The sequence below is a fragment of the Nicotiana sylvestris genome, chromosome 4, assembly GCF_000393655.2.
Source record: "Nicotiana sylvestris chromosome 4, ASM39365v2, whole genome shotgun sequence".
Classification (NCBI taxonomy): domain Eukaryota; kingdom Viridiplantae; phylum Streptophyta; class Magnoliopsida; order Solanales; family Solanaceae; genus Nicotiana; species Nicotiana sylvestris.
The window spans coordinates 100,078,940-100,091,458 of NC_091060.1; the positions used below are offsets into that span (position 1 = coordinate 100,078,940).

Sequence of the window (12,519 nt, forward strand, 5' to 3'; positions counted from 1 at the left end):
AGTTGGGGTCTTTCTTGTTTCTGACGGTAGGTAATCTTCCTGATATGTATACAATTAGGAAATTTAGGTCTTTGATGTAGCATTAGTCCTTTTTGTCTACGATAATGATGCTTAAGTTTTTTCATATGGAAGCCTTGCATGTTTGTTTTGCACTTAAGAGTGGTGCATCTTCATGCTAGTTGGTGAATGAACTAATTGCTTTATCCCTTTAAACTTTAAATTAATAAATGTTTTTATCTCTGCATTTTTCCTTATTACTATTTTGGAACTTATATTGGTGAAATACAGTAGATATCTATGACAATGGAAGTAATTTTTCTTGAAAAAGTTTCTGCAAACTAGCTCTGTATCTTGTTTGTCATGAGCAATTCTCATACTTGTTTTATTTCCACTTGAGCTAAATAGTTTGCTAGGCAAATGATGATGATACAGATGATGACAGAACAAAATGTCAGAAAAATTGCATCATGTTGCGTGTAGTAATAAGTAACTGCCCGTCTGGACTAGCTCAAGCGGAAACTTTTCTCTGCAATACCTGAAACTAATTGAGAATTCTGTTTAACCAAGTTCATGCATATAGATCGAGGAGAATCTTTTTAATTTTCTAAGAAGATTATCTGATCATTTGGACTGCAGGTCCAGTTTCAAACCACCAATGGGTAAAAGTAACAAAAAAGACAAACGGAAACGCACACATGATGAAGATGACGAATTGGATCCTATGGATCCAAGCTCTTATTCCGATGCTCCTAGGGGCGGTTGGTACGTCTTCTGGGGCAGTGTGCTACTTGCCGTGTACTGCTTGTTTTTCCGATACGTAGTTTCCCATTTCACAGATCTTAGAAGTTCTGAAGTCATTAACTGATGATTTCTTTTATTTCTGTACCACTCTGTAGGGTTGTAGGTCTCAAAGGAGTGCAACCACGGGCAGCAGATACCACTGCAACGGTATGTTGACTGCCTTTCAAGTTAATGAATAAGGTCTTAACTCTCTGTGTGTGTGTGTGTGTCTGTCTATATATATATATATAAGGTCTTTTTTTTTTTTGTTAAGGTAATGTAAATATCATGATAATGTACCAAGAAGGTGCTGAAAGCATACAAAAACTGCACAGCTGAAACTGTTACAATCTCAAAACTTCTGTAGAATCCATGTGCTGTTCTGTCTTCTGCCAAACTTCTCCTACACCAAAAGTATTAAGTTATGAAGACAACTATTTTTAACACTAGCTAAATGGTTCTTCTTATTTTCAAAACATATATTATTTCTTTCCAACCAAATGGTCCAAAAGATGCAAAGACGTATGATCTTCCAGATTTGCTACAGCTTTTTCTGACTTTCTGATTCTGCAACAAACCAGTAGATCTTTCACATTCTTTGGCATCATCCGTTGCACACCACTCAGAGCCAGGAACAGATCCCATATCTTTTTTGTATAACTGCAATGCAAAAAGAGACGTTCTGCAGATTCCTGGGAATTTTCACAGAAAAAGCATCTACTGCACAAAGGAGTTCCTCTTCTCTGCAACATATCTTGAGTTAAACATGCATATCTAGCTGCAGTCGAGCCAAAACAAGCTACTGAGGTGCTTGTGATTTCCATAACATCTTCCATGGCTTAGTCAAATCCCAGTGGCCTATTTGTTTTTGCAAAAGACTATAGCACAGCTGTTTACTGAAAATTTGCATCATTCCCAGCTGCCCAAATCTGAGTGTCCAACCCACTAGCATCAAGGGTCAAAGGTCTGCAACATATCTTGAGTTAAACATGCATATCTAGCTGCAGTCGAGCCAAAACAAGCTACTGAGGTGCTTGTGATTTCCATAACATCTTCCATGGCTTAGTCAAATCCCAGCGGCCTATTTGTTTTTGCAAAAGACTATAGCACAGCTGTTTACTGAAAATTTGCATCATTCCCAGCTGCCCAAATCTGAGTGTCCAACCTACTAGCATCAAGGGTCAAAGGTTCCCAACCAATGTAAAAGTTGACCAATTTCATCAACTTCCCAATCATTAAAGTCTCTCCTGAAATTGATTCTCCATTCTTCCCCTGTATGACACTCTGCTACTGTACACTGTTTATTCCTGGTTAAACTATAGAATGTAGGAAATTTGTTCATCAATTTATCATCACTTTGCCAGACATCTGTTCAGAACCTGATTCTGCTTCCATTTCCAACTTTTAATGAAATGAATTTCTGAAATTCAGGCCATAATCTACTTATTTGCTTCCATACTCCAGTTTTTGAAGGCATGGTGATACACCCTTTATGTGAAATATCGAAACCTGTAGATGCTTCCAAAAAGAATGTACTCCTGACTTCCACAGAGAAAGTCAAAGGGAAAAAGGACCTGCAAACAGAAGAATCCCATTACTACATCATAGGTACTGGAATTCTTTTTTTTTTTTTGATAAGGTAAATTGTATTAATCAAAAGGGATAGAACTCCCGCGTACAAGAAGTATATAAAAAAGTAGAGAATTTACAACAGAACATGATTCTCTACAAAAGAAGCCCAATCTTCCATACACGTAGGTGCTATATGGGTGCACCAGAATGCGATTAAAGATAAAAGACTATTCCTAAGGTGAGAAAAACTAGACTCAATCCCCTCAAAAGCTCTCCCGTTTCTCTCCCCCCAAATTATCCACATGAGAGCTAAGGGGGCGAACTTCCACGCCTTTTGCTTTCTTCTTCGACGGGAACCGGCCCAGCTGTATAGCATTTCCTTAACAGTGCTAGGCATGACCCATTGAACTCCAAAGAAGCACAAGGTTGCTCTCCACAGGCCCGCTGCAACAGGGCAATGCAGTAACAGGTGATCAACTTCTTTCCCTGAAATTTTACACATGTAGCACCAACTAACAACTGTAATTCCTCTCTTCCGCAAATTTTCAGCAGTCAAGATCACTCCTCTCGCTGCTAGCCATGCAAAGAAACACACCTTCGTGGGCATTTTAGGAATCCAGATTGATGAGCATGGAAAATTGGCCTCATCTCTCACCAGCATGCTCTGGTAATAAGACTTGACGGTAAACAAACCATCTCCACGCAGCCCCCATCTCCAAGAGTCGCTAGAAGTGTGTGTCCTATGTTGGCCATATAGCAGTGCCAACAAATCATGGAGTTCTGCAATCTCCCAATCTTGCATGTTCCTTCTAAATGAGAGGTCCCATACTATGCCCCCTTCATGCTCCTTGCGAATCTGTTGGGCCATCAATTCCTTCTGGGTCGAAACTCTGTAGACGTTGGGGAAAGAGACCTTCAGAGTATCCTCTCCATACCACCTATGATTCCAAAAGCTAATTCTCCCTCCATCTCCCACCCTATAAGTGATGTTTTCATTAAAGTCTTCCCAATTCTTCATGATGCTTCGCCACATGCCACACCCAAAAGGTGATGTGATTGCCTTAGTCCTCCAGCCCCCTCTCGTGGAATCGTACTTTTCTACTATGACCTCCCTCCATAAAGCATGATCTTCTATCCTGAATCTCCACAGCCACTTCCCTAACAAAGCTGTATTGAATACCCTAAGATCTTTTACTCCTAGACCTCCCCACTTCTTTGGGGAAGTGACGGTCTGCCAATTCACCAGATGAAATTTTCTAGTTCCATCTGCCACATCCCAAAGAAAATTCCTTTGAAGTCGCTCCAGTTTTTCTACGACGCTCACAGGAGCTTGCAGCAGGGACAAGTAATACGTGGGCATGGACGATAAGGTGCTTTTAATAAGCACTTCCTTACCGCCTTTTGATAAGTAGCGTTTCTGCCATCCTGCTAATTTTTTTTCCACCCTTTCGATTACCGGGTTCCAAACCGAAGTATCCTTGTGCAAAGCTCCCAAAGGGAGGCCCAAATAATTAGTGGGGAGAGAGCCCACCTTACATTTGAGAACGAGAGACAAAGCATTAATGTTAGCAACGTCACCCACTGGAAAAATCTCACACTTGCCAAGGTTGATCTTTAGGCCTGATACTACCTGGAACCACTGTAGTACATGTTTCAGGTAGGTCAATTGCTCTATATCTGCGTCACAGAAAATCAGTGTGTCATCCGCAAAAAGCAAATGAGAGACTCTTTGTGCACTGGGCACCTCGATCGGAGCTGAGAATCCTTACAAGAAACCTCCGCCTGCCGCGCGAGCCATCATTTTACTCAGAGCATCCATCACTAAAATGAATAGCATAGGTGATAGTGGGTCACCTTGCCTGAGACCCCTGGAGCTACCAAAGAAACCATACGGGCTACCATTAACCATAACAGAAAATCTGACTGAGGAAATGCAGTACTTGATCCATCCCCTCCATCTAGCCCCAAATCCCATTTGCATCATGATGAAGTCCAGGAAATTCCAATTTACATGGTCGAAAGCCTTCTCAAGGTCCAACTTGCATAGTAATCCGGGTTCTCTATTTTTCCTTCTGGAGTCTACCAATTCATTTGCCACCAAAGCTGAGTCCAGGATCTTCCTTCCTTCCACAAATGCATTCTGGGAGGACGACACTGTCACGTCAAGAACCCTCTTGAGCCTATTAGATAGCACTTTAGAAATAATCTTGTAAATGCTCCCCACTAGGCTAATAGGCCTGTAGTCTGTGATAGAAGTTGCACCCTCTTTCTTAGGCACAGTGGTAATAAAAGAAGCATTGATGCTTCTCTCGAAAACACCATTCAAGTGGACGTATTCAATGACTTCCATTAATTCCCCCTTAATGGTGTCCCAAAAACCTGGAAAAAGGCAAAGGAAAAACCATCAGGACCAGGGGCCTTATCACCAGCACAACTTGACACAGCTTCGTGCACCTGCTCCTCCTCGAAAGCCCTCTCTAGCCATTCACTGTCTCCCTCCCCTATATGGTTGAACTCTATTCCCCCTAAAGTAGACCTCCGGCTAGCTTTCTCCTTGTACAGTTTTTCATAAAACCCCACTATCGCCCCTTTGACCTCTTCCTCTCCCTCCATTCTCACCCCATCCACCACTACAGATTGTATGAAATTCCTCCTTCGATTTGCAACCGCAACCCTGTGGAAAAACTTGGTGTTTAAATCTCCCTCCTTTAACCACAGCGCCCGTGATTTTTGTCTCCAACTAGTCTCCTGAGCTACTGCTAACTCAACTATTTCCCTTTTAATCTCCCCCAATCTTTGTTTCTCGGATTCATCTAACTCTCTCACCCCTTCCCCTCTCTCTAACTCCCTCTGTTCATGCATAAGCTCCCTCATTTTAACCTCTACCCTCCCAAAAACCTCCTTATTCCATCTAATAATATCTCCCTTGAGCAATTTGAGTTTCTTTGAAAGGCGGAATGAAGGTGTCCCTGACACCTCGTAGCTTGTCCACCATTCTTTCACTTTATCTCCAAAACCTGACACTGTCAACCACATGTTCTCAAATCGAAAAGGAGCGTGTGCCCCTCTTCCTCTGCACCCATCTAGCAAAATAGGCATATGATCTGAAATCAGCCTAGGTAAAGGAATCTGCAGCACATTTGGCACTAGCTCGTCCCATGAGGGCGATATCAGGAATCTATCAAGTCTCACCTTGAGTTGGAATCCTCCGCCCTGGCCCAGGTGAACCTTTCCCCTGACAGAGGAAGGTCAATAAGAAGATGATCATTGATGAAGTCAGAAAACTCCTCCATGGCCCTCGAAATCAAATTGCAGCCTATTCTCTCCTCCGGAAATCTAATAGTGTTAAAATCTCCCCCTAGAACCCATGGAATGTCCCACTTCCCCATAACATTTGCTAGTTCCTCCCAAAAAAGTACCTTGGACCCTTCTCCTACCGGTCCGTACACTCCCCCAAATCCCCACTCCACCCCAGTCACCCTATCTTTTACAAGAGCCGCTAAGGAAAAGCCTCCCTTCTTGACCTCCTTTACCTCCAAACTTCTATCATCCCACATAAGAAGAATACCCCTGCACTTCCCGCTGATGGGACCCAGTCATATTTTACCCAACTACCTCCCCAAACACTCCTAACAATTGCGTCCGACACGACTTCCATTTTGGTTTCCTGAAGACAAACTAGATTGACACCCTACTCTCTAACTCCCACCTTGATGATGACCCTTTTGTTTGGGTCATTCATCCCCCTCACATTCCATGAAAGGATCTTAACTTCCATAAGAAACAATATCCCCTGTCTCCACACCTCCCCTTGCCGAGCTCCCTTCCTCCATGTCGGACACCCGGCCCCTTCTCTGGTACACCACTACACCCCCATTGCTATTTAGCTTATCACCCTGACCCAACTCCCTCCTTACGCCCTCATTAAGAGACTGCTGCTCGATCTCCCTTAACAATTCTAACACCCTATCTTCCTTCCCTTCAAAAGAAACACCTAAAAACTTCCCAAAGTTTAACAGCTTATCCTCCATCCAGAAAGACATGCCTCCACCTCCCATCTATGATGAAATTGGACATGCGTCTTCTATTAATGCCCTTTCTTTACCCCTATCTGGGGAATACAGGACCATGGCATTGCTAGCACTAGCAACCTTATGTGCCGGAGGGATCTCACCCTTTTGTTGGGACGCACCAGCCTCTGGAGATTTCACCTTGCTGCTATTAGGATGACCGTGAGGGCCAGCATTGTATTTGGTACACTGAGCCATGTGTGTCACATTATCTGGAGATAATGGCCCGGCACTAGCCGCAGCTGGGGTCAACGCAACAATCTCCACAGAGGGCGGAGAATCATGAGGAGAATCCTCGGCACGTCTAATCACCGGATGAGATAAGGGGGCGTTGTAGCTTGGTCCCTCAGAGGCTTTGGGCTGTTGGACAACACCGCCAGCTTTGGCCGGTGCTGCCTCTGGATCAGATGGATGCAAGTCACTGGAGCTCGGTGAGGAAATGCCACTATTCGAAGCACCGTTTACAGTAGTAGAAGGAGCTGTTGTTCCCGTATGCTTAGGAGCCTTAAAGGATGCATGTTGAAATGAACTCGGCTTTTTGGGGTCAATTCTAATGGAGTTGGGAAAAGTTGTCGGTCCCGTGTGTTGGCCCTGGCCTATGCTTGCTAGGAACTTTTTCGGCTCTATGATAATTAGAAGAGGACCGACCCATTCTGCCTTTCCAGCCCACGTTACTAACCCGGGGTATTCGCGTCTTACCCTTCTGTTGGAATTTTGCCTAGTTCTATATTCTGCTTCTGGGCTAGCCCACTGATTTCTCTCCCCTCCATACATAGACTGATTACCTCTCCCCTCCCTTCTGTTTGACCTTCCCTTTTCTTCCGCCAGTATTACTGGCATAAATATCGGGCGAAATTCAGGGCTCAACCAAACCCTGTAACTCAAGTAGCCATCTTCCACCACGGTGGAGACAGGAATTCTGCCCCCTTTCCTCACCACAATCCTCACTCGCGATAGATCATGTAGGCTGCAAATGACATCAATAAAACCTCCACAGATTTCCCCATCTTCTTGAATAGGTCAAGACACCAAAGATGCACCGGGAGACCGACCATATTGACCAATAGAGTTTTACCAGCAAAACGGGGGTCAAGGCACCCATCGTGCTCCACCCATCTGTCTAGCTTTAAGAAGTTCCCATCAAACCATCTGTTTCCTCTGACGAGAATTTCTGAAGCTTGATACTCGTCAATAAATCGAAAGAGATATTGTGTATCCCCTAATTGTGATATCTTTAGCCCGTCCTTGACGTTCCATGCCTCTAGTGCCTAGTTCCTAACAGCCTCTGGAGAACCAACCCATTTGGAAAAAGACCCAATTAGACAAGACTTCAGGAAACCCTTACGCCTGAGAGTATGGTCCTCAGACAGTGAGAAATGCGGCTCCTGCCCTGCATTGAGCTTTCGATTACATCTTCCCCCAAGTTCTAGTGTTGGCCAAGAGACAGCTTTGATAAAAGACATATTTTCTAGCTTTCTTGATTCTAAAGAGAAGTATGAACTTCCCTCTGTAGAGTCCTTCATTCGTAGCCTATCAGAGGGGATGATTGAAGTAAGAGAAATTGGTTTCTGCCGGAAAAAGAAGCCCCAGTCGCCGGAAAATAGTGAAAGTCGTCGGAATTCAGAGAAAAATAGAGGGGTAGGCTCGGAATGGTACGACGAGTAGGCTGTCTGAAGACGGCCTGGTCAGATCTGGTCGGGAAAGTGCTCACGCGCCGGCGCGTGGCCGGGAAGTCGCCGGAAAGGGACCGCGCGTGTGGGCGCGTGGGGGACTGTTTGCCGGAAAGTTTTTTTGGGTTGGGGTCGCAGCGGTGTTGGCTCTCAGATGGTGGTGATAGAATGTTAGAAATCATGATACGTAGATGGTGGTGATAGAATGTTTCGAGTTTGACAGTGAAGGCATGGTGCTAGAATCCCGAGCACTGCCTTTTTTCTTTAATCCCGAGCAATTCTCCCTCTTGGTGATTTATTTGGGAAGTTTTCACAAACTAAGCAGTTCTTATCTAAAATTGGTAAGAACTCGATCTCATATAAGTAGGACCTTCATGTACTCTGTACAGGAAACTTGATACTGGAATTCTTTTATCACAACTAATTCTATCATCATTGATCCAAGAGTCGTGTGCCCAAGTTTCCTTTCACCATGGAAAGCGATATGACTTGTCACATTGTGAGGAGAAAAGCATAAACAAGGCTATGTTAGTTCTTTAAGCGCAAATCCAATTGAAGTGCAGACTCTAGTAAAGAAGGGTGCAAATCAAGAATAATTTAAAATATATAAGTATTGGGTGGTTAAAATGGGTCAAGTGTTTTGGTGATAGAAGTAGATACTTTACTAAATCCATTCTACTGTCTGCTCTTTAAATAATAGGCCGGTTCGTCTCGTTCCATGTTTAGTCTGAATTGCTGTATTTCTTGTTACATTAGCTGGGTCAGGAGCTTCTCTGAAGCATCCATGTGCTGGCTGTATAACAATTCTGGACACACAGTTAACGTATCTTTAGTATTCTTTAAGCATTTAGGCTGCTTGACATGCACGAGCATGTTTGTCCAATTTTATACACTTAATGGGCCAGACAGTTATAATATCTAATTAAGACTTCAAAACTTTTGATGGGGCATCGTAGTTGCTTTGTAGAGTTATCCAGGTGTTTTGTCAGCACTTATCAAACAAAGAAAAAGGAATGCAGAAAAGGATAATAGAATTTCTCGCTGGTTTGTGTGTTCTATTTGTAATTTATTAAGAACGTCCTTCATGGGCGTCCATAAGAGGTGTTGGATAAGGAGACATCTCTGATGTGTGGGGGAACCTGCTAGCAGTTGTTAATTAATGACATTTCATTCTTGAAGTATTAATATCTTTGAGTGCCACTGGCTAAAGTCGAGATCAGTTGAAAATTCTGTTCAAAAGTAAAATTGACCCCTTGAGACTGCAATTTGCACTAATCTTGATTTGGTTTTATCTTTATTATCATTGTATTCGGCGCGACAACCATTTGGCTGCAGTTATAAGGTTTCATCTTCCATTACAGACATTAGTGGCTTCCTCATATCACTGAGCTCCCAATTTCCTGCTTTATATATATATATATACTTTTATTCCTTTTATACCTTTAACAATGATCTTAACGGTTCTTCAAATTTCAGGGTCCTCTCTTTCAGCAGCGCCCATACCCATCTCCTGGAGCAGTCTTGCGTAGAAATGCTGAAATTGCTTCTCAAAAGAAAAATCCTAAATCGCATCTTACCCCTATATCTAAGAGAGGTGATGGTAAGGATGGACTAGGTGACGCTGATTGAAGAATTTAAGCCTTTGTGTCATATTATTTGCTGGAAGTGAGTATTCCTATGCGAAATTCTTGTCATTGTCAGTTTGAACTCGATTTCTGCATATTTTAACTGTCAAATCATTTTTTCTGTTTCAAGTAGGATTCTCAGAGAAGGAGTTTTTCCAATTGAAGTTGCTAGACAAGAAGGCGCTAAACATTATTACATACATTATATCGTAGAGAGGCATGGATGAAATTTTTTCTTGAGGTTCCTAACATATGGATTTAGTAGGTTTTTTAACTGCGGAGTGTCATAAAAACTGCAAATAGACGTGTAGAACAAAAAAGTTGCAGCTGAAACGCTAGTGTATTCTTTTTATTTTTTAATTTTTTACAAGAGACTTTCAAAACTTTAGAAACTGGGATTGTCTTAGGAGCATAGACCAGCCAATGTGTAGAAGCTGTTAATTGTAACCCTATATGTGTTTGGCATACAGTTTTTGTAACGAGAGAATGAGTAGTAGAGAAAGACATGTCATGAAAAGGAGCCAACTTGAATTCTCTACTAAAGTCTGCACACTGCTGCAATCAGAAAGTTAAACACTTTGATCCTACTGAGTTTTTACTTGTTATCTTATTCGTGTCGCTACATTCTTCTAAAAAGTGAAGCTTTCATTTAACATTTGATTTATACATCTGGGGAAACCACTTTCTTTTGGCATTTTTGGACAACCAAAAAGTAGTTTGCAAGCGTCACATAGTCCTTTATTTGACATTCTGTATGTTTTAATGGATTGGCTTACGAGAATGAGTATTACTGTAAGAGTTGAAAACGTTTAACACATGAGAATATCAGGGAAGGAAAATGAACTTTCTAGCTTTTTTTTTTTTTTTTTGGTAACTAATTTACTTGTATTAATCACCAATGTAAAGTATTTACAAAGCCATAGCTAAGCCAACAAAGCTAGCTATCTAAAACTGAGACAAAAGAACTATTCTTCACAATATACTATCTACTCAGCTACAAAGAAGTTTCAAAACAGACAATTCCTAAGTTTATGGACAATCCCAGAAGAGGCTCGTGCACAGCATACAGAGGCTATCTCTTTGGCAATGTCCTCCTAACTCTTGCTTTTGTGTTCAAATATCCTAATATTCCTCTCAATCCATATATGATAACTTGTATCTGTATACGCCAATTTAAAGATTTGAGCTTGTTGAGATTTTCCTTTCGCGCATTTGATGATCCATCGGCTGAAGTCATCCCAGTTCATGCTGTTTTCTTCCTGTAACCCTATCCATTGCCACAATTTATGCCAGATTCTCCTTGTATGTTCACATTTCACGAGCAAGTGGTCTCGTGTCTCCTCTTGTACCTGGCACAATATACATTGTGTGTTGACATTCATCCCCCATTTATTCGGTCTATCAGCAGTTAAAACTCTATCATGTCACCTCTCCACAACTACTAGCCTACACTAAATTAGTTAAATTTACAAGATTCTACAACATACATGGTATAAGACAGATGGTGTAGGAACATGTTTTGCTTCAAACCCAAACTCCCTAGCATGTAAAAGCATCCCTACACACCCCACCCTTGTCCCAAATTCGTACACAAGTATACCCACTAAAATTACCAAGATTGTTATTAAGTCAAGCCACAATCAAGTTCAAGAATGTGATTATACTAAACTATAATTCATATTTATAACTAAATTATCAAGCAGTAAAATGATTGTTATGTATTCAATAGAGACAAATATTCCAGGGTTGTGATCGATTCACCAATCCTAGTGTGTTCTAGTTAACTCTCCCTCTCATACAATTCCCTCATGGTTGCTAATTAATCGATAATTGCTCTCATAGCCTTCTCCCGAAGTACTACTCGCCTATTCAAAATAAATTAACGCCTATATTCCTGTGAAATCAATCTATTAAGAACGCATTAAGACTACGATATTTAATTAAGCATGGTGATTAGGTATATTCCTATTGTTAGCGGAAACGTAAAAGAAAGAACACAAGATTTAACGTGATTCGGATCAAAATAATCCTACGTCCACCAGAGAACAGTTGCCTTTTTAATATTAACAAAGGAAGGGGAGAGTTCCCAATTACACTTGTAAGCACGTGATTTTTGCCCTATATGAGAATTACTCCCAAAAAATTCAAAAAATAAAGTAATTTTTCTTGGTGTGCAATTTTGTGATGTTTTGTGATATTTTGAATAATTATTTGTATTTATCTGTGCATGTTTATTTGCTAAATTAATAAAAAATACAAAAATATGTCGCATTTTGCATATAGGATTTAATTCTACAATTGTTAGTAATTAAATTTGTTTTACAAAAATTAAAAATTACAAAAATAGGCATCGTTTGCATTTTTAGCATTTAATGTCCAAATATACAATTTTATGCTTAATTATTATTTAATTGTGCATTAATTGTTATTGGGAGTTAATTTGCGCTTTTATAACTTAATTTAGTTCTTAATAATAGTTTAAGTATTTTTATAATTTAGTTTTAGAAAAATAAAAGAAGAAAAGAGAGCGAAAATATAAAGAAAGTCGGAATTAGGCCTCTTCTTCAATTTCAAGCCATAGGCCCAAAAAATGGCCCAATCTTCCCTACGACCCAGTCCATTTCGAACTGGGTCGACCCAGTCCATAACCCAACTCCCCCTCTTCATTTTCATTTTTTCATTTTTTACAAAACAAAAACAAAACAAAACAAAAGAAAAAACCAAAAAACCTAAGAAACACATCCGCCCCCCCTCCCTTTGCTTCATCTTCTCCAACCTCCAACCCCCAACCTCAAGCAGCCA

At 41.2% G+C, this 12,519-nt stretch overlaps 1 protein-coding gene across 2 annotated transcripts in view; it reads left to right on the plus strand.

Moving 5' to 3' along the window:
• Window positions 1-10,304, plus strand: part of LOC104234057 (uncharacterized) — a 34,797-nt gene extending 24,493 nt beyond the window's left edge. For both annotated transcript variants that reach the window (XM_070172129.1, XM_009787551.2), the window contains 4 exons: window positions 637-762; window positions 897-948; window positions 9,569-9,757; window positions 9,851-10,304. In XM_070172129.1, coding sequence (XP_070028230.1) covers window positions 637-762; window positions 897-948; window positions 9,569-9,721 — 331 coding nt within the window. In that variant the 3' untranslated portion in view covers window positions 9,722-9,757; window positions 9,851-10,304. The remainder of the gene's footprint in view (window positions 1-636; window positions 763-896; window positions 949-9,568; window positions 9,758-9,850) is intronic.
• The last annotated feature ends 2,215 nt before the right edge of the window (window positions 10,305-12,519 follow it).